This window comes from Peromyscus maniculatus, chromosome 12 (assembly GCF_049852395.1).
Source record: "Peromyscus maniculatus bairdii isolate BWxNUB_F1_BW_parent chromosome 12, HU_Pman_BW_mat_3.1, whole genome shotgun sequence".
Taxonomy (NCBI): Eukaryota; Metazoa; Chordata; class Mammalia; order Rodentia; family Cricetidae; genus Peromyscus; species Peromyscus maniculatus.
The window spans coordinates 70,875,535-70,898,975 of NC_134863.1; the positions used below are offsets into that span (position 1 = coordinate 70,875,535).

The 23,441-nt window shown below is 34.6% G+C and overlaps 1 protein-coding gene across 2 annotated transcripts in view; it reads left to right on the top strand.

Annotated features, from left to right (window-relative positions):
* Window positions 1-23,441, top strand: part of Ncam2 (neural cell adhesion molecule 2) — a 423,714-nt gene that overhangs the window by 229,793 nt on the left and 170,480 nt on the right. For both annotated transcript variants that reach the window (XM_076549131.1, XM_076549130.1), the window contains exons 2-5: window positions 10,176-10,250; window positions 13,129-13,335; window positions 14,914-15,057; window positions 22,317-22,454. In XM_076549131.1, the coding sequence (XP_076405246.1) occupies window positions 10,176-10,250; window positions 13,129-13,335; window positions 14,914-15,057; window positions 22,317-22,454 (564 nt within the window). The remainder of the gene's footprint in view (window positions 1-10,175; window positions 10,251-13,128; window positions 13,336-14,913; window positions 15,058-22,316; window positions 22,455-23,441) is intronic.

A 23,441-nucleotide genomic window follows, 5' to 3' on the forward strand; every position in this document is an offset into this window, starting at 1 on the left:
TAAATCATGCTTGTACCTGGAAACCTAGTGAACTATTTGGGGCTAGTGAAGTCACAGATCATGTGGGAGAACCTATAACCCACATAATTGTTTACTTAATTCATCTATCTGTTTTGTTATAGGGTCTTGGTTTCACATAGTAGAGGATTGCTAGAATTCTTGTATCATAAGTTTAGTTTGAAATTGTTTTGCATCTTGAATAAGAGCAATTATACAAGATTAATATATGAGTTGTATATAAGATCGACTTGATGATAAGCCAGGAAAAGTATTGTCATTCTTATCTAGAAGAAACCTACTTGCATGGCTTCATCCTGAAATTCTGATCTCACAGATTGATATTAAAAAAAAAAAAAGCTGCATCTCTGGCTCAGGGGAACACCACAGAAGAAAATCAAAAAGATTGTAAGAGCCAGAGTACCACAAAGTCTGCTGTAAAACAGTCTCTCTTAGAAATGACTTTATAAACAACAGCAGGAGAATGGCAATGTCAGAGAACATGTTAAGGTGGAGGGGGGGGGGATTTTATGGTGTACAACCCCTAAATGAAAGACTACAGAAAACTAATTACTTCTAGTAGAAGGAGAATCAAAATCCAAGTGAAAATTCCAGTGCCAGAAAAGGGTCACATCTAATTGAATTGTTGGCCAAAGGGGTCCTATGACAACCACAAACAACTCAAACTATTGCTGTGGCTATTGGTGTCTCTCCACAAACTGATGTTAAAGGTCCTATTGCTGAAGAAAACATTTGCATATCTCAATGAAATAGAGAAGCTGAGCTAGTGCCTACCGAGGGCCTTCACCTCTACTGACTAATATTCATGGTAATAGAAGATACTCTTCATGATACATAGAGCAATGTAACCACCATTCCAGCTACAAAACCTGTGATCAACAATGTTAACCTGCCTGTTGATACACTGGTTCAATGGTGGCACAAATGTGGTGGGACCAGCCAACCATTTTATGAATGGAATTAGAGGTAATCCAAGCCTGACATGTTGCAGATGGCCAAGAAGCTGAGGTTAGATAGGTCATGGGCCTATGAGAAAACAAAATATTCTGCTAAAGGAACAAGGCAATAAAATGACTGTTAATTACATTTTGATGTACCCATAGATCAGTGTATCTATCACTCAACCATAATCAGAGATGGTTCCTCTCACAGTAGAGGGTATCTAATGCAGAAACCCACAACAACAAATGTGCAGAGAGTGAGAGACTTTGGAACACTCAGTCATAAATAGAATGCCTTCTTCAAAGCTTCAAGGCTCAGAGAACTCTGCAGAAAGGGAGAGGGAGATTTAAGATCCAAAGGGAATTGATGGCACTAATTAATCTGTCTTCCTAACACTGCAGGACAGATGTACATATGAACTCACAGAGACTGAGGCAGAATGCATATGTCTGCTCAGGTTCAAGCAGGAGTGGGAAGTCCCAAAACTTAGAGGGGGAAGTAGACTAGATCTCCCATCTCTAAGCAAAAAGCAATCTCCAATTTACAACTGCTTGCAAAGGAAAATTTAATTTTCTCTAATGGAGTCTATCTGGGTATAAAAACCACACTTAAAAGAGTAAGTTCCATATCAGTAGTAGATGGCCATCACAAAATGTACTCAATGATAGTTTTTAGATTTTTTTCTCATATTGCTATGTTTGAGCATTTTTTTTTATCTTCTAGTCTTTCACATGTTTATTATGGCTTCTGACTTTGTGTTTTTATGAAGGTATACATACGTGTTTTTGTGCTGTTTTTCCTCTATATTAATTGAACCATCCCCTTTTTTCTTTGTTTTCTAAAAGAGAAAGGGAGCATTAAATGGATGGGGAGTTTGGGGGGATATAGGAGGAGATTGAGAAGGGGATTAAAATACATTATATGAATTTTCAGTAAAAATAAATAAAGTGAATTTTTGCTTAATTTTAATTTGAACAGAATAAAAAATCTTGAAATTCCTGTTTTGAAAGAATATAGGTAGTCAGCTATATCTTTTAATCTTAATGTAATTATAAGTTAAAAATTGTCTTAAATTTATTTGTATTAATTATAGATATTTGTAAAAATTTATAGACATTTAATTACATACAACTTAGGCTCACCTAGGTTCTGAATACTACTACTTATTGGAATTGCATCTTTTATATGTCTTTTGTGAAAAGGAAATTAACCTAATGATCTTGGTAAACATAAGTATTATCTTAAATGCATAACTCCAAATAAAAATGTTATATTTATCATTTGTATTTTAAGAATATTTCTGGCTCTAAAGAGGCCTATAATAATACCAAAAGTAAAACTATTTTACTGTTAATTTTTTAGAGATCGTCCATCCTAACAAATCATTTTATGGCTTATATTTCTGTTATATTATAAATATTAAACCATATTTTGAAAGCAAGTACCTATCAAAATCTATGTATCCAACTTAAATTTCATAGCTAAATTAAACTTTTATTTTACAATTGAATAAATATGATTTTGTATAAATAAGTAGCATTTTTAAGGTTTCATGAAATATTTATAGACTCCCCCCAAATGCTATTTCAATACATCTTAAGAAGTTAAGAATGTTTAATTTTATAAAAATTATGCATTTATTAGTCCTTTTTTTTTTTTTTGATTTTTCGAGACAGGGTTTCTCTGTGTAGCTTTGTGCCTTTCCTGGGACTCACTTGGTAGCCCAGGCTGGCCTCGAACTCACAGAGATCCGCCTGCCTCTGCCTCCCGAGTGCTGGGATTAAAGGCATGTGCCACCACCGCCCAGCTTATTAGTCCTTTTAATCCAAGCATACAAGCACATCCATACACAGAAGCACCATGAAGCATGTGTGTGCGCGCGCGAGCACGCGCGCGCGCACACACACACACACACACACACACACACACACTCATACTTTAGATTGCATGCTAAAATGACAACTGTATTGCTGTGCACAAAACCATAAGAGTGAAATTAATGAAGTATCAACAGCTTTATTACTCCATTATTTTTAGGATTCCTAGAGACTGAGTTTTTCCACATGTTCACATAGACACAGAATGTCTCACTGTTACATGAACATAATTATGAGCACATATGACACACTTTTTTGACAGAGAAAAAGGATCTTTGATCTCTGTCTGTCTTAGGAAGAAACATGGATAACTCTTGAAAGATCTGTGAGGGTGTCTTGCTTTTCTGTCTTCCAGACTCTTTCCCTGGGAACTTTCAGTTCTGTAATGTGGTCATAGAGAAGTTGTCCCTTCCTATTCTTGGCATGGAGACATGTCATCTAATGACAACTCCCTGGGTCCTATATGATGGGTCCCCACAGATGACCGTGGACTGCGTTTGGCACATTCGCATATGTAGGGTCCAGGAACTTCACAGCTGAAGCAGACCTGGGATTTTCTGTTTGGTCTCTAAGACTAATCAGAGGGTTTGCTTGTTGGGAATGCTTTCCAATGGTGTCTACGAGTGTAAGCACAATTTTTTGGTATCTTATGAGCACCAAGACAACAATGCCCAGTAGCTGAATCACTTAATTCTCAGGTCTCATGTGACACTTTGACACTTTCCACAGAGTCAAACTTTGAGGCAGAAAACTTTTCCTTTGAGGATGAGGGATCCAAGTTGCTGAATTTCCTGAAAGCCCCAATTAGACTGCTGTAAATTAGGAGCAGACTTCCCCTATTCCTTAAATAACCTTTTCAAACTTGTCATAAGTAATGAATAAATACCTTAACTGAACTTTCCTTTATTGTAATGATATTTACACTCCTGGAGCCCTGTTGGATTATTATAATCTCAAATGTTGGGTTGTTATTATGGGAGGACAGGCACATTGGGCAGATGGTCATTAGGACTTAAACCACTAGCTTTTCAGCATGCTTTTGAACTTTGTCCGCACTCTTTGTATTTTTCTACAGGGCATAGCACATGGTCAGGAGTAAGTATGTGCCTTCATCCCAATACTGTAAACTAAATTTAAGGTCTGAACTTTACTGGTAAATCAGGATGGTTCATCAAAAAAATCTTTCTTGGTTCTCCATACATTGCTATGGTTCAAATAGAAATGCGGATTCTAATTAATCTTGAGGGTCCTTGTTGCTGGAGGGCATCTCTCCAGGTTCCCCAAGCCCCGCAGTCCCACAATCCACATATAAAATAATCACTCAGATGCTTATAATATTTATAAACTGTATGGCCGTGGCAGGCTTCTTGCTAACTGTTCTTATATCTTAAATTAACCCATTTTTATAAATCTATACCTTGCCACGTGGCTGGTGGCTTACCGGCATCTTTACATGCTGCTTGTCCTGGCGGTGGCTGCAGTGTCTCTCTCCTCAGCCTTCTGCTTCCCAGAATTCTCCTCTCTCCTTGTCCCACCTACTTCCTGCCTGGCAACCTACTCCCTGCCTGGTCACTGGCCATCAGTGTTTTATTTATATAGAGCAATATCCACAGCACTTCCCCTTTTTTTCTTTTTTTTAAAAAGGAAGGTTTTGCCGGGCGGTGGTGGCTCACGCCTTTAATCCCAGCACTCGGGAGGCAGAGGCAGGCGGATCTCTGTGAGTTCGAGGCCAGCCTGGACTACCAAGTGAGTTCCAGGAAAAGGTGCAAAGCTACACAGAGAAACCCTGTCTCGAAAAACCAAAAAAAAAAAAAAAAAAAAGGAAGGTTTTAACTTTAACATGGTAAAATTACATATAACAAAACAATTACCGAGCAAGAATTATAGTTACAATATTAAAGAAGATGTCCTATCTATCTTATATTTGTGAGTTTAAGGTTTTATATCTAACTTATCTTTTATCATAACTGAGGAAATTACAACTATCTAGTTTTTAACCACATCAAAGACCTGAGAAGGAACATAATGGTACCTGAGAAATGGTAGATGGATGCAAGCAACTTTCAGGAATCTTGCAAAAGTAGACCAAGACAGCTGGCAGCCTGGACAGTCACCTAATGTTTCTCAGCATTGTTGGTGCATTCAACTTGGCTACAGGCCTAGAGTATCTGACAGACCATTTTCAGAAGCAGGATTTCTGAAAGACCATCTTATCCTGTCTTGGCAGAGTATAGTGGTCGCTTTCCTTGTGTCCCACTTGTCCAGAAAGGACAGCATTGTATTTGTACTGTCAGCCATCAAGGCAAGGGCAGTTCTTTGCCCAGTAGGCCATTTTGTGCCAAAAAGACAAATTTCCAAATGGAAATGTCTTAGAAGCCCAACGTTCTCTCGGGGTCAAATTGGTGCAGCCAGGAGCAATTGTGTCTCACGTCAACAGAATTTTAAGTTATTTAAATGCCATATTCTCTAGGTCTATGAAGTGTTTGAAGATTACCTATCTATCTAAAATATATCTATGTATACCTAGAAGACTTAACTAACATGGCTACAGATAAGATTATCATAGATGACTAATTATTAATCTATTTTTAATTATCCATTACAATTTTAAATGAGTTACATAAACATAATACCTCAAACAAGAATAGAAATATATATATACAGTATAACAAAATTAACTTCAAGTTTGTATCAATAAACTAAAATTTATACCAATGTAAAACATTTTAAACATAAACTAAAATCTATACCAATGTAAAACATTTTAAACAAGTTGCTCTTTAAAAGTAGGTTCATTAATCTACTCTTTTATCTTATCATCTCCATCCTCGTATATATCTATATCGTATCCCCTTTTCTTTTTTATAAAGAGATCACATTTATAATCAACCTGTTTTAAATAAAAATATTTGTTTTTCTCTGTCCCACACCAGAGGGCTCTTCTGATTTGGGACACAAGAATCTCTTAACCATTTTTTTTTAAAGCAATATGTCTGGGTTTAGAGGGGGAGTGAGCCAATTCCACCTCTAAAGCCAGCTTGGTATATTTGGGAATTTGGGTGTAGCGTCTCTTACTACTTCCTGATGGAGGGGGGCGCATTATCTTATGGGGACGCAAAGAAAATTTTAGGCCTATGGGGTAGTCCATGAGGCTGTATTATGGGAGCCAGTTGCTTTGAAACCGCTCTGGATGTTGGATCATCTGGGCCATGGTGTCATCGGAGACCTTTCAGGGGGTCTTGGCTGGTGAAACCTGGTGTACCTTAATCTGGAACAAATCCACAGCCTCTGGCTTTCTGTGGAAACAAAAGCAGAACCTCTTTTCCAAAGCAACATATCCTTAAAATCCAAATTTTGAAGTCAAGGTACCTTTAAAATATACATATTGGTTTAATTCAACATCTTTTTCGATCAGAGGTTTTTTGTAGTTAAAAATCCCAAAGACAACACAATCCAGATTCTCTGTGTAATATTCATCTTTATGTGACTTTTTTTTATATTAATTTATCTTTTTTGTCTCTTTCAAGCCTACATATATTTTACACACATTGTAAACTATTTTATCTGAATCAGTCTTTTTGTGAGCCTATTGCTTTAGACTGTAGCCTTCTAAGCCTGAAATGGCACTGTGGCAGCTGGCTCCGCCCACTTCAGCTTTCCAACATGGCAGTGGTACGTTTTCTGCCAGCTCTGGGAGTCATCAAGTCTCTGAAATAGTGGGTCTAAGCTATTATCAAAGCAGCGTGTAGCCCAGAAACCTCTTTTTAAAAAAAAAAAAAAAAATACTAGTAAAGACTAAATCTACCACATAGCATAATGTGCCACTGGCAGACGCCTCATTCCCGCCATACTGCTGGTCAAACGCACACGCCAGGAACCCGCCAGTGTTCAAACCCGCGTCTAGCTGTCCATATGAGACAAGAAGCAGGAACCTGGTTTTGGCTCTGTTTAGAATTGGTTATTAAATATTCTCAGGTTTAAGGTGGAAACTCGAGCCGTTGGGCGCCATTTGTTGCTGCAGGGCTTCTCTCCAGGTTCCCCAAGCCCTGCAGTCCCACAGTCCACGTATAAAATAATCACTCAGACGCTTATAATATTTATAAACTGTATGGCCGTGGCAGACTTCTTGCTAACTGTTCTTATATCTTAAATTAACCCATTTTTATAAATCTATACCTTGCCATGTAGCTGGTGGCTTACCAGAGTCTTTACATGCTGCTTATCCTGGCGGTGGCTGCAGTGTCTCTCTCCTCAGCCTTCTGCTTCCCAGAATTCTCCTCTCTCCTTGTCCCACCTACTTCCTGCCTGGCAACCTACTTCCTGCCTGGTCATTGGCCATCAGTGTTTTATTTATATAAAGCAATATCCACAGCAAGTCCTGGCACATGCTTTATCAGACATTGAATGATCAGATCATGAATGGCACATGTGGATGGATGACAAGAAGTACTACTCCTGGTATGATTATTAGGACCAAGGTCCTTTATTGATTACCTGGATAAATGTAAAAACATGGAGATGTGTCAGGGCTTTGTTGAGAAGGACAACATATATTAGCTAAGTTCCATTTTTTATGATATTCTGTTTGCTAGTTGGCATTTGTACACAAACAAGTATAATCTAAGGTGTCAAAGTATTATGTGCTTTCTTCTGTGGCTTCTGATTATCTTTGCAGATAGTTATGAAGATCTTATTATTTCTCTTGATATTTAAAAGAAAAGGCTGGATGCAGTATCGCGTAGTTCATACTTCTGTACATTAATCAACACTCATCACACACACACACACACACACACACACACACATACACACAGAGAGCTTCTTTAGAGGCCTCTTTTTCTTTATAGCCTCGGGATAAAGCCAAGTCCAGTATTTGATTATGCGTCATAGCTGAGAATAAAAACAATTAAAATGTGTATTTATGATAATTCTATGGGTCAGGGTGGTACAAGGTCTATATTAGTGGACTTCTCAAAAGTCTATGTCCACAAAGAGATCTGTCATTTGCAGATCACATCACAGTCATTGTTATCTAGGGATCTTAGTCTACTCTAAGTGTGGCTTCAGGAGAGTTAGAAGCACTGGTCTGAGAATTCAACTCTTCAGGGCTTTCTTCCCACTGACCAGAGTTTCGACAACTCACTTGTGTGTTATTTTCTTTCAGGCCTTTGGTAACTGTTAGCATCATGTTATCCTTAGGCATTCCACAATAGCTTGCCTACCATTTCAAAGAGCTCCATGGACTGTGAAAGGGAGAGGGAAAGAAAACAAGAAAGAGTGCTCTGCTGTCAGGGTTCATGGTTCTTTTGTGGGAGAGAGAGAGAGAAAAGTCTGAAAGCATCTAATCTTCCATTGTGTTAAAGTTCAGAGATTATAGACATAACCCAATTGTACCTTCTGACTGGCAGATCACCAATTGTTACCTGCATGACTCAGAGAGCACCTGCTGATATAGCTAGGCTCTTGTTTCCTGGACCAAAGAATTGGAGCAGTAACATATAGTGATAGAAATAGAGACAGTTTATTAAGAGAAAGAGTTTTACACCCAGGAAGAAAAGTGGGCTAGACAGCTGCAAAGGTCTCAGCTCAAAAGTGCTGAGCCCTGGGGGGTGTTGGCCCTTCATAAGTCATTTGCATGACACCACGTTCCCTCACATTTGCATATCATACATTTTTCTTAGGTATATGCCACAGCCTGAGTAACCCTGGGTAGCAAAGGGACCAGGAACAGAGGGTAATGGTAGGCAAAAATACAAGACTCTGGGTTCACTTCAGGAATGAATTATTCCTATTTTCCCATTGCTGTTTATTCATTGTTTATCTAACTGCTAGAAATAGCAGGGCAAGCAGAGCTTGATCAATGTCTTTGAGCTCCTTATCCAAGTCTTTTGGCACACCCTCAACTTTTGTGGGCTTGTTTTGCTGTGGAAGGCATCCCCTTTAGGCTCTATCTCCTGCATTTTCCACATTCAAGGGGCCACATCTGGGACAAGGATTGCACCTCCTAAAGATCTGTAGAACATCTGGACCCCAATATGTATGTTCTGTCAATTCCAGGTAGCTCTTCTGGGGATACAGATTAGATTTCCAATCTGTATGCCAAATGGCTTTGTCATGTTAGTCTTGACCCTATCCCTATACTTCTGTCATTGAATCGAGCTAAACAAAACAAAACAAAATATCATCACCTAGAACCCATCTAGTTCCGTAGAGTTTCAGATTCAAAAGTAACCACAGCCTTTCATATGATCAGCCTCAAGGGAGTGTTCAACACATGAGCCTATGTAGATTATTCTTCATACAATCCACAGTACATTCTGAATCCCATGTGACATTTAAATATGTGCACAAATTATTTAATGCTTACCTTGTATTAATATGTCTGCCTTATCAATATTCATTTTTTCGGGACAGAAAATAAATTGAAGTCTACTCTTCTAGCATGTTGAAATGCTTTGAGTATGTATTTCATTTCTCTAAACATTTCAGAACAGTTATGTTTGGGACCTAGTCTAAAATATGCATTTTTTTTGAAAAGTCATATTTCCATTTCTCCTATTTGTTGTTTGAGCTACTATTCATTGTATCTTAAAACACTCATTTTTCTTTTAAAGTCAGTTTATGATGTTCTAGTGAATAGAACCTCATCTATAAAAATACTGCCTATTAAAAAAAAAAAAAAAAAAAGACTTGTGTGTCTTCCAAGGGCATTTATACTTACCACAATTGACTGTTAGACCTTTGTGCTATTCTAGTTTGGCAAACATCTTCTTTGGATTTCTCCTGAAAACACATATCCACTACCGAAAACATGAGTCTCAACATGACAGAATTGTTATGGATATAAGTGTTGTGCTCAGAGGAGGCAGGTTTCTGTTACTCCCACCAGTTCCCAAATAACCACCCAGATATATTACTTATAAATGTTGTACTGATAGCTCAGGCTTGTTATTAGCTAACTCTTAAATTTAAATTAATGCATATTTCTCATCTATGCTTTGCCATGTGCCTCATAGCTTGTTTCCTCATTTTCTATACATCCTACTTCCTCAGCAACTGGCTGGGGTCTCCTCTGACTCTGACCTTCTTCATTCCAGCATCCTCTGTGTTTGTCTAGCTGTCTTGCTTATACTTCCTGCCTGGCTATAGGCCTGTCAGCTTTTTATTAATCAGTGAGAGTAATACATATTCTTAATGTACAGATAGATTATTCTACAGCAATTAAATAATGAAAAATTGGCAAAAAACTATTTATGTGTGTCATTTGTGTCTTATACATCAATAACTAGAATTTGTACTCAAAATCCAAATTAACTGTTACTCAAATATTTTTTTCAGCTCTTCTTCAAGTGACAATTTCACTTAGCAAAGTAGAGCTTAGTGTGGGTGAATCTAAATTCTTCACATGTACAGGTATGTATTCAGATAATGTGTCTTGTGCTTTTAGTGTTTATAAAGTACATTAAATAAATTTAAATAGTTAAAATTGATCTTGCTAAAAAATAGCATATTCTCACTTATTATATGAAAAAAAATGTTGAGAACAATTATATAATAACATGAAATTTATTTTTATTTATTTGGTCATCAAAGTACCTAACTTATTTATAAAATTACATTATAAAATAAAATATGTGCATAGGAAAATTCTTGTGATTTAAATATTATTCCTATATACCCATATTATGACTCATTTTATCTGAAGATGAATATACTTGTACATAAATAAGTAATGAATAAATTAGATACTATACTGTATAATTCTAACACCTGAAAGAAAGTTAAGTGACAAAATAATGTGTATCTTTTGGTACATAAATTGTAATCAAGCATATTTATTTAGGCAAGAAAGGTTTCTGAAAAAAAAATGATGATTAATCAATGTATTACATGACATTTCTGCCATAAATTATATGAGCCTCATTCCATTTAATTAGAATTCTATTTTTTTCAGATAGTTTTTGTGTACTTTAATTCACTATATTATAGAAATGTCAAATGAACATATTATCCACATGCTTGTATTAATCATATCCACACTTATGAACATAAGCTTTATGTACATATGTGTGTGTATTCAAAATATTCAGTTAATGCTAAAATAATGTATGAAGCTATTTTAAATATGTCTTTGTTTCTGATAATAGTCAAATAATGTAATACAAGAATATCCTAAGTATTCCTGACATAGATCAAGAATGCCATAAGTATTCCTGACATAGATAATACAAAATTTGCTTAGCACATTTGTAGTATAGGTTAGTGATAGAGTGCTTACTTAATGCATGCAAAGCCCTGATTTAAATCTCCAGGATCACACAAAAAGGGGAAAAGTTGTCTTGACAATGCAATGGCTTATTTAAATTTTGACAAGGACTAAAAAAGTAGAATATTGTTCAGCTAACATTCATAAACCATATGCAGAGAATATAGACATTAAATATTTGATTTTTTGATTAGAAAATATTAAAAAAACAAAATTTTATTTTTTAAATGTTTACTCCCCTGTGTATCTTAAATGACACATATGGTAATACACATTTTGTATACTAATAGAGTATCAAAGCTGAATAATTATTTGTTTAATATTTTTACTTATGTCAGAGGAATTTTGGCCAAAGGACATTAGGTTCTGTTTCTATCTTTTACATGTTTTATATGTATACACTGTTTAGGTAAAAAATACATAAAATGGAAAGTTTAAATCTATTACAAAAATCAAATAAATTTTATTTTGTGTATTATTATTGCAATTTGGTTTATATATTATAGCATTAAGTGATACAAAAACAAAAATTAACAAGTGAATATTTTGAAAATACCTCATTTAATAATATATTGAATTTCTTATGAGTAAGTATAGTAATGACAGAAACTATGAAAATCAGAGTTTGCATTATTTTTGCTACTCTGATAGTGAATATACAGAGAATACTTTAAATTCAGATACATTAAGTATATGACTAACTGAAACTCTACACATATACTTTCACTCTAAACTAGCCAGTGACCTATCACATTATTCATGAAAAACTGTTCCATATATAGTAAATATTTTAAATACACTTTCACAAAAAGAATAATTTTGATTATTTTTATCATGTGTCTAATACCCCAGCTCAGTTTTCATATGGAACATCTTACTGGAAATTATCACTCACTAGAGAGTCTGAAAGAAATAGAATTGTGATTGCTTTGTGTAAATTTAGTGATACCTCTATGACGGTAAAATTTCCCTACCATAATGTTAGAAAGTGGAATATGTAAAATATTTTTGCAATATTACATTATATTTAAAAACTGTGATTTTTTTGTATTATTCCAAGTTGAACTGATGCACATTTATTGTTTATTCCTTGGATCTGTCTACAATATTTAACAAAGAAAGTTATTTTTCATAACAGTAAAAAAAGAAGGAACTATTATCTTCACAGAGGACCCATGGTTGTTAACTTTATGCATTTTCCCACTACTTTTGAGTGAATGCACGTTAGATGAAATATCTTTGTTGACTGACAGAAAATGTAGGGAGCTTTAGTTTTATGAAGTGGTTCATGACATAGATTCTGAATTGAAAACTTTAAATTAATGTTTACACTATAATTGGTTATAAATGCTAAGCAGGATAAGTACTATTTCTATTAATTCTAATTATAATATGATTAAATAGTTAATAATTTCAGATGAAGATGAGAAAATAACTCATTTCAGCTGGAAAGAGACATTAGGATTTCTTTTTTTTTTTAAATAGCAATTGGAACAAGTTGGAAAATTAACTCAAAATTTAGAAATACCAAAGGCCAAAATTTGTTTTACAAAATATTTACATGTTTGTGAGTAATTCTTTATTTGGGCCAATACTGCTGTCTCTTGACCTTGGGAATGACAACAGAGCAAAAGAAATCATATTAACCTTTGTCTTTAAAACGTCTACCAATTGGGCTTATGTCGGCCTAAGGCAGTTTTAATATTTTGTGCAAAAATAACCCATATATTATGACTTTGAAGAAGCTTCAATCCGCACAGCTTAAATTCTAGTAATGTATTTCAGATGAAATATTTGAAGTTTGCTTACATGTGCCAGACGGAGTCCTTAATGTTGATTAAACAAGGATGAACATTTGTCTTAACATTTGTGTTTACTTTCAGTTCTGTACAATTTTCAGATTTCCAGTCTTCTATTGACATTCTTTTTCTAAATTGCTGAAATTGTTACATAATAGTAAATGTCACTGTGAAAACAAACACTCCAAATCGATTTTTCAAACATTTTTTTCTTTCCGTCTTGCAGCAATTGGTGAGCCTGAGAGTATAGACTGGTACAATCCTCAAGGAGAAAAGATCATTTCAACACAGAGGGTTATGTTACAGAAGGAAGGGGTCAGGTCACGACTAACCATCTATAATGCAAACATAGAAGATGCGGGTATCTATCGCTGCCAAGCAACGGATGCCAAAGGACAGACGCAAGAAGCTACTGTAGTTTTGGAAATTTACCGTAAGTTGTTCAATTGTGTTTCAGTTCGTCTACACAACAGTTTCAATTCAAAGGATTCAAACACAGCAAAATATGCTTAAAAGTGAAAACTGTCCTCATAGAACCCTCATCCAGTGACTGATGGAAGGAAGCAGATGCAGAGATCCATGGCTAAGCTCCAGGCTGATTTCAATCAATGAGAGAGGAGGGATTCTGTGGGCAGGGGGACATCGAGATCATGACGGGAAAGAGTGCAGAGATGACCAGCCACACTAGTGGAAACCCATGAACTGTGACTAATAGCTATGGAGCCCACATAGGACTAGACTAGGCCCTCTGGATACGGGAGACAGTTGTGTCGCTCAAACTGTGGGCGGGGCACCCAGGCAGGGGATCAGGATCCATCCCTGGTGCATGGGCAGGATTTTGGGAGCCCAGTGCCTAGGGTGTGACACCTTGCACAGCCTTGGTGCACGGGGGACGGGCTTAGACCTGCCTCAGCTGAGTGTGCCAGGCTCTGCTGACTCCTCATGGGAGACCTTGATTTGGAAAATGTGGGGATGGGGGGGTGGGTTGGGGAAGGCTGGGGGGGTAGGAAGAGGGGGGATGTGTGGTTAATATGTAAAGTGAATAGAAAATTTCTTAATAAAAAATGAAAAAAAAGTAAAAACTGGCACTCAATCATAAATTTGAGAGATATGGAGGCCCATACATCTTTAAATAGAAACACAACATGTCTTGCTCTTTATAATTTTGTTTTTCATTGCTATAAAAATATGATATATTAAAATAAGCCCAGACTTTTCCATGGAATGTCTTCATCTTTGGCTTTTTCTATCCCTGCTATATTAAAATTATCTGAAAAATATATTAAAAGGATATCCTGTTTTGCCTGGTTCTCAAAATACAAAAACAATTACGTTGATAACTTATAGGCCTAATTTTTGAAAACATTTTTTTTATTACTTTTGGAGTAATGCATGAAAGCCTTGGTGATTTAATTATTAAATTAAAAATGAAACAATTTTGCTGCCACAGCAATTCATATTTTTTTGTGAAAAACTCTCTATTGAACTTAAATATCTGTGCTCATTCATTATGCCATGACACTTATTGATGTCTAATCAGTGTTGTTCTCAGTTTCTCTCTGTCTCTCTGTCTCTGTATCTAGATAGATAGATAGATAGATAGATAGATAGATAGATAGATAGATAGATAGATGATAGATAGATAGATAGATAGATAGATAGATAGATAGATAGATAGATAGATAGATGATAGATAGATGATAGATATAGACATCTTATATACATGTAATAGAATTTCACGGAAAATAAATTAAAGGTGGGGAGAGAATCAGAGTTGAAGTGGAAAGTTAATTTTCAGAATAGCAAACTTCACAGTCAAGAATGCTTAAGAGAATAAAGACAAAACTCTGTTCTTGGAGCACATTGGCAAGGTGGTAAGGACACAGATCACTATTTATAAAGTTTCTAAATATCTGATTTCTTACTACAATAATAATTAATAGTAGATGACAATATGTCGAGTTAAGTAAGTGATAAACCTTTAACAAGTGGTTTTATTTTCTTGATGCAGAAAAACTCACCTTCAAAGAAGTGGTGTCCCCTCAAGAATTCAAGCAAGGGGAGGATGCAGAAGTGGTCTGCAGGGTTAGCAGTTCCCCAGCCCCGGCGGTCAGCTGGCTGTATCACAACGAGGAAGTCGCCACCATTCCCGACAGTTAGTATTTTGGTAACTCCTTAAGTTATATGTTCTCAAAACACTTCAAGGTTTTCAAATATGAATGTTCTGTGTTGTAGGAAAAGAAACAGAGAGTTGGACATGCTATTGTGTGTCAGTATTTCCAGCATTTAAAAGTCTGACACAGGAGAAATGTGATCCCAAAGTCAGCCTGGGCCACAGCATAAGAATCTGATTGTGACACACAGATAAGCAAACAACAAAAAAAGGCGCCATTAATTTGACTTCAAGTTTCAAACAAGTATTCTGAGATTTAAAACCCAGTTTGAAGTTGCCGTACTCTGGGCTTTGGGCCAAATTCTGTACCTTTGTTGCTTTTAATAAGCTAGCAAAAGAAAGACATGTGGCCAGCCATGATGACATGTTCCTGTAATCCCAACACTTGTCAGAAAGCTGTAGAATAGTCAGGAGTTGAAGGTCATCTTAGCTTCATAAGATTTCCAAAGCCAACCTGGAATACATGGGTACATGTAAAAAGCAAAATAAAACAGAAAACCAACAAGCAAGCAAGCAAACAAAACAAAAACCCATAAAACAAATAAACAAACAAATATCCATACTCAGTAGATACATTATGTCTATGGTAGATTTGGCAGCAGATTTTTCAAGTAGTTTGTTATAGAAAGGCAAAAAGAGGTACTACAAGTACTATTATGGAGAATTGTGTGCTTGTTTTCTGTTACTACCAGATACTACTACATTATTAAAAAATAAAAAAGCAAGTGAAGTAGTAGATGGCAAAACATTCAGAATATACTCTTTATATTTCCAATACCATGAGAAAACTATATACAAGCAGAATATAATATCAGTGTGAAATCTGCCTTATATTCTGTGGATGTTCCCTCAAAGAAAGTGGCATATTCTAAGTATTATGGAAATATAAGTATGGATAATTGACAGAAGAGAATATTTGTTCAAATAATCATCGTGATTTTGATTCAGACTGAGGTACAATTCCAGAATATGACATTTGAAATTGAAAGCATAATTTACTTACATTATGCTACTTTACCATTGTGCGTAGGGACACTTTCAATTTGGTGTATTTTTCAATGCACCTGCATTACATAGAGGTACAAATAATTGAATCTTTTAAAGTATTTTCCATGTTAGATGATTCCATTATGTGTTTTGAAGAGATAAAATTTACACAGCATAAAGTATAGAAAGTAGAATGTCTATATTTAAGTACGTTTAGAGAATGTGTCATAATTATGTTTAATAGTCATTTTTTATTTTAAGATAATTTTTCCAAGTATAACATGTTCAGTACTTATCAGCTAATGATAAACTTTCATTTTATATTCTAATTTAAAAAAATATAACATTTAATTACTTCTTTTTGTTTTGTATAAATCCTTCAAGCTTTATACAAATTATATGAGTACTTTATGCAATGTGTTTTCAGCATTCTGTCCCTCAATCTGAAAGGACAGGAAGTTTTCTTATAATAATTAAGTGGAAGTTTCCTTTTAATAGTTAAATGACAATGTCTATACACTTTCAGATTATCCAGTATTGGAGCTTGCATTTATATACAGGTTATCATAAACCTTAATCACCAGAAGTTTTAAAATGATTAATAGTTTTAAAATGTGACTTGGAACAAAGCCTTAAAACACAGACTATTTAAGAAATGTAGTGATGATGAAGAAATTGACATACCTGTTGTCAATGCTGTAGCGTAGCTGATGTGGTTTCTCAATATCCTACAATGGAATATGCAAATCTGGAATCCCCATTGGATTCTTCTCCCACCCTTTGTCTTGAAACACTAAAAGAGCTTTTCCAACTCCTGTGCTCTTAATGACATATTCTATCAGTAGACAATGGATCAATGCATCCATTTCAAGCAGTTTCTGTAGCCTTTAAATAATATATCAGGCATTCACAAATGCTTTCTATGTAAATAAATTGAGCATGTTGCTAGATGTGTTGTTCTCAATCATGATATTTATTTTTTAAAGTTTTGTGTTTTATTCTGTTTTTAAAGATGAGAACCAGTTTTACCAAAATTATACATATTCAGCTTATGCTTAGAAAAAATAATATCTACAAACCAGATATCAGTAGATTTAAATTTGGAACATTATAGAATTTTATAGCCATCAATTAAAATAAAATAATTAATGATAATTGTGCGGCTCAAACTTTTCTAACTTAGGAACATTAGATGCAAATTCAAAACATTTAATATTTGAACAATTTGATTATTTATATAGATTTTTGTATTGCATCTAGCATATTCTGTCTTTTTTAGCTAGTGTAACAAAATTGGATTTACAGCCAAAAATCTGATTAAAGATTTTAAATTAAGTAGATGATCTGGGAGTATTTTTTGATAATGTTTCATTGGTTACTAAATTGGCAGTCAAGGCCAGATGTTGAAGGCTTCAGAAAGTTTGTCTCATTTGCTTCTGATGAGAAATGTCTGTCAGATATCCAACAGGAGATTACAAGAGAATGATTTAAGTATGCTTTTCCTTTGTTTCTCTAAAGGAGACCCATCTCCTAAAGAGCACAGGCAGCTCTTATGAAGCAGGATTTCCATATTTTTAGTGGTCACTCACACAAAGATATACAGACACTCCTTAACATGCCCTAATTTAAAATCTGTCTCATCACATTTGTAAACACTTCAGTTAGCATCTAAGTAAAGTGCCGTTTGGTATCAGAATTACAGAAAAATATATTATTCAATAAAAATTTATGTAATTATCTTACAGTATAAAAGATTGAATGTTGATTGATTGTTAGAAGACAATTTCATTGTCTTCAAAATATTGATAGTCTAGAGGAATATGTAAACAGATAATCATTGAAAGCAAGGTGAACTGAAATCTATGACAGGTAAGTTGCAAAGTTCTCGTGTTAAATAGATAGGATACTTAAGAGAGTTGGTGTTAAGGTGAATTTCAAAGACGTCTGTCAGTGGAAAAATGTCACTTTGCACCAACATAGATATGTCTCCTCATGCAAGGACTTTGCATGGCAGAAAACCTCACATGCAATGGCCTGATAACAAAAGGAAGCACAATGACATCCCAAGGAACTGTTGTATGACACTATTCCTGGAAAATCATGAAGACATTTCTACATATACCACATAGGTAAACAACTGCAGACAAAAGGAAGGATCTGATGGAAATGAATTTTGTGAACCAAGAGGCTTTATTGGGGTTACTTATCTGCAGATGAAAAGTTACTTACAGGAGCAGAAATGAGTCAAATATATATGCATCTTCAGAAGTCCCTCCCCACACAAAATCCAAGCATCCAAAAGGTTAATCAGTGCCTCTTCCATATAGATAACTAGTCTGAGGCAATCTTTCAACAATTCTTATTGATTATGTAGGCTGGGGGAGAGAAAATCGTAGTGACTAAAGGTCAGTTCCAGGAACTTCCTGATGTTTTTTATTTGTTTACTTTCTGATCTTAGGGGGCTTTCCTGTAAGGTGAAAAGTTTCACTACCCTTTAGAACAGCTGAGTCCTAAGGAGTTTACCTCCAAAGTAGATATTTTATAGTAGAGAAGTGCTAACTAATACCCATCAGGAACCTAAAATCAGTTCAGTCTAACTTGAACTTTCACATACATACAAACTGAATGCTTATGCAAGTGATCCAGACTTGTTATCCAATGATTAAAGAACAGAGAAAGAAAGACTATCAAAGTCAACATCCTTTTGACATTTCTATTAAAGGTCATGAAAAAATTTTTAGATGACATATCACTGAAGTATTTCAATAAAGGCACTGACATGATCTAATATATATGATCTAATATATGTTTAAAAGCATGTTCCTATTTTCGCAAATTGAATAACTTGGATGAGGTTCAAGGTAAAACTCTAAATACTGGGGGTTGTTCAGGTCTTAGGGAATAACTTCTGAGAGAGAAGACAACACTAAGTCATGATTAATGGTAGGGTGATATCACATAGACTTTTATTGTTAATGTAGACACAAGGAATGGAGAAATGAAGGATGATTTAGTACATGTCTGACATAAAGTGTTCTATGACTTGTGAGTCTTCCCTTAGTTCCATGTAAATATAGTAAACAGAATTGCATGCATTCTGTGATTGGTGTACTTACGACACTCCTAAGTTGTGGTCTGAAATGAACAGGGATAATGGAGCCTGGAAGAAATCTTTCAGTTATTAAAATGTAACTTTTGATACATGTCATAGTAGAAGAGAAAAAAGTATGGCATTATGTACAATAAATAAAAAAGAGAAAAAACATTGAGAAGTTGAAAATCAAAAGTTAAAAATGATGTATATGATTTATTGATTGTTACCTAATTTATATTTTTTCTAATTTTGATTATTAAAATTGAAACTATTTGCAACTGATAAAAAGAGTCCTAAGCATTTTCAGACTCATAGCTGCCTGTGATTTCTTGAAGCAGCCTATTTTAGGATATTCGTGTCAGTGATGTATGTTATTTTTTTAGCTTGCCAACAGCTACAATCTTTTTATACACATTGGAATTTTACATGCCCTTTCCACAGAGATTGTTTTTACTATGGACAGTTTTATAGACATAAACATATAAAATAGCATGTATTTATGAAACTATACTTTTACAATTTGGATGGTTTCTAATCCATTACAGAAAGTAATTAATTAAAAGATGATTTGAAAGAGACATTTTTCTAATCAGAAAATAAAATACTGATCACTTTCTCTCAAAAGTATATTATATGTCTATAACTATGTTTTCATTTTCAATTAAAACATCACCTTGTCTATTAAAACAGAGTTCCTTTTTTACTATTTTTCTTAGACCTAGTAAAATAATGTAATTTAAGGACTTGACATATATAGAGAATACAGGTTTTCTGAAGCTGGAAAACACAATAATCAACATGATGTGATTGGGAGTATTCACCTCTCCCTGAATGTTCTTAAACATAATTATTTCTTTTAGAAATTATTTGATTAAAATATAATTACAGTATCCCCCCTCCTCCCTCCAACCCATTTCATATACCCCTCACTAGCTCACAAATCATGCTCTTTTTAATTATTAATTACTAATACTGTTGCATGTTGTATAAATATTTGTAAATAAATATACAAACACAACCTGCTGAGTCTGCTTAATATATATGTTTTTCAGGAATGAAAACTTTATATTGGATAATCCAATAGGGGGCTCATCTCAGGGGAAAGCTAATCCCCCCTCACTTAGTGGTTGTTAATTGCCTGTAGCTTTTGATCTACAAAGAAGACCCCATGAGAGTTCCTGAACCGCTAATGGCACAGTAACTGGTGCTGCCATTGTTCACATCCTAAAAATAATTGTACCCTGTTCCAGTGTCCAACCACAAAATTTGAAAGAATATATTTGAATTGACGTGGGATCCTCTCCAGTCTTCAAAAATTCTGAGTCATTCCGGAAGTTCAGGGACTTGTACTTTACAGGTCCCCTTTCCCCAACCTAGTTTTCTATGGTGAAGAAATTTCATGTTTCCATTTTCACTTAACTGAGGAAGCCTCTGCAAAAATGTTTTGGTTGTCTTAGGTTAAAACAAAAGAAATAAGTATAATGAAAAATTTTATATATACTTTATATATAAAGACACACCTGAAAACAACGTCTTTATCCTCATAATTTGTACTCTTTTTGAGGCAGCCACTAAATCTACACATTTTCATCTCAAATAAGTATCTATTATGTAACACTGACCACTTGCTTGCCTGTTTTAATAACTTACCGCTTGAGCAATAATATTTCGTTTATTTTTACTCTAAAAATCTCTCCATCCCATAAAAAATGATGGCAATTTATATAACACCTGCATTTGAATAGGTGTGGATAATAATAGTTCTTCTTTTCTTTCCCCTACCATCACAACATCTACTTTTTAGCATGGATGTACTTCAGGACTCCCAGGTGACAACCTTTTCCTTTTTTTTTTTTAACAAATGTCTTCTGTGATTTCCAGGTATCTCTATTAAACCAGAAGATAGATAAAAATCAATAAACTTGACTCAGACAAGAAAAGTAGCATCTAGACAATAAATGTTGTAGGGACATTCTTCTCTTTACTGGTAGAAATTCTGTTTGATGCACATACTCAAAGTTAGTAAAGATTATATCTACTTTAATAACCAACATATTAAATAGCATACCTATTCAAAACTTGATGTTCAGTGCTATTATGGATTCATTAATGAATAAAACATGTGATATTTACTGTGCAAGATGAAATTCTGAAACAAAATTAATAATATTTATTTAAAATCCTTAACACAGTAGAACTAGACATGAAAGTATCATTTATATAATAAGGAAAGCCTTGATATTACAAAAAAAATTTTGATAATGATTTTAAATAAGGGTGATACCTAAGCATCTGAGATAATTATACATACCACTGCATAACACTTCTGGTCCTGGAATGGTGCTCAGTGATTAAGAGTAGCTATTGCAGAAGACCCAGGTTCAATTCCCAATCATCTGTAACCTAGTTTCACAGGATCCAAAGAACATGCACCTGGTACACATATATGCAGGCAGGAAAAACTTTCATATTCACCAAGTAAAATACAAGAAAACAAAAATAAGTTTTAGCAGTCAATAATACAAATAACACATTTCTCTTCAGCCTACCTTTGTGCATATATGAACAGACAAAATTGAACCTTGAAATAAAAATTAATGCTTGTATCTGATTATTCATAAAGAAGATTAATTTGTAATTTGCAAAACAGTACTTAAATAAATTCAAGTCATAACCATTTTTATATCCTTTATGTGGTTTGCACATTAGCATGTCACTTGGCTGCCTTTTCTGGTTATAGAAAAATTGGCAGTTTAATTATTCTTGGGGAAGGATGTTCAATAAATTTTCTAACTATTTTGTACAGCCAAGTGACTGTTTGCACTTAAAAGTTGTCAGATCAGCAAAATCGAAGCTCCTTGCATTGTTCTTTTGTGTATCATTTCTGCATTCAGAGCACCAAGGATAAAAATAATAGCCTGACCATTTTATGTGGATATAAAGTCTTGAATGTATTTTAAGCAGGGGGATATAAAAAGGCAGAGGTAGAGTGGAAACTTGAAGTTGTGAAATTACATTTTACTTTCAAATTTGAATTTTTGGTTGATGAAAAGTTGGATGGTGTCAGAAAAGTGCTGTAGTTTAACTCTTAGGAAGTCAGAATGCTCTGGACTCAGCCTCAATAACTGATGTCATTTCCTCTCTTTTGCTTGTTTTTCAGATCGGTTTGCTGTGCTTGCAAACAATAACTTGCAGATTCTCAACATCAATAAAAGTGATGAAGGTATATACAGATGTGAAGGAAGAGTAGAGGCTAGGGGAGAGATTGATTTCCGGGATATCATCGTTATTGTTAATGGTAAGCTAAAAATTATTTCTGCACATTCTGTTGTATATTTCAACACTGTTTGTTAGAAGGGAAACTATAAAATCAACAATGAATACACCCTTAGTCAATATTATCTATTCCTGTAAGAATCCACCAATTTTATTAATGGCATTAGTTGTATTACATTTCAACTCTAGACCCACTCTTAGATGCCCTCACTTTTCAGTATGGTACTCTTGATCTTTATTGGGCATGTAGCTAAAAGAACACAATTACTTGAACATAATGACGTCTCTTATTAGATCGATACTTAAATTTCTATGATGTATGTATCACTTAATTTTTCATTATTTGCATTTCCCCAACTTTAATAATTAAGTTAATACTGTTACTTTTTAGTGAATAATATTCATTTAAATCTTCAAATTCCTCACATGAATTCCTCACTAAAAGTAGAATCTTATATTCTGTTTTCGTATTCTTATGTATTAAAGTGTACATGAAGGTAAATATGTGGAAATCTTGTCGGCCACAAAAGCAGTCATGCAAATGACACCCTTTTGTTTGCGTCTGGTTGATCACCCAGAAGCCCTTTCCTATACAGACTCAGCCGAAAAATCATCTTCTTTGGGTGAACAATGCTAACTAACAATGTTTTCTCTTTACGGTCACAAACTCTCATACTTTCAAGTAATTGGAATGTCTTTTCTGTAAAAAAAAAAAAGTGTTCAAAAATTCCAGTATTGATTGCTTCTGCTTGTGGTGGTGCAGTTGGATCATGTCAAGGAGACACATTGACCAATGGCATCAGATAACTGTGATTTTCTCTTACATGGTCTTTGACTTAGCTGGGAAATTCATTCTAATCCAAACTTATTGACTCTTCTTCCTTTCATTGGTGTCTTCTAAACCTCGAGCTTCTCAGAAAGATTTCCCTGGGCATGTCTCTGTTACAGTACTCTCAGTGTTCCTGACTCTCATAGATTTTTCAATAGAAACTTTGTGACTTCAAAAAAG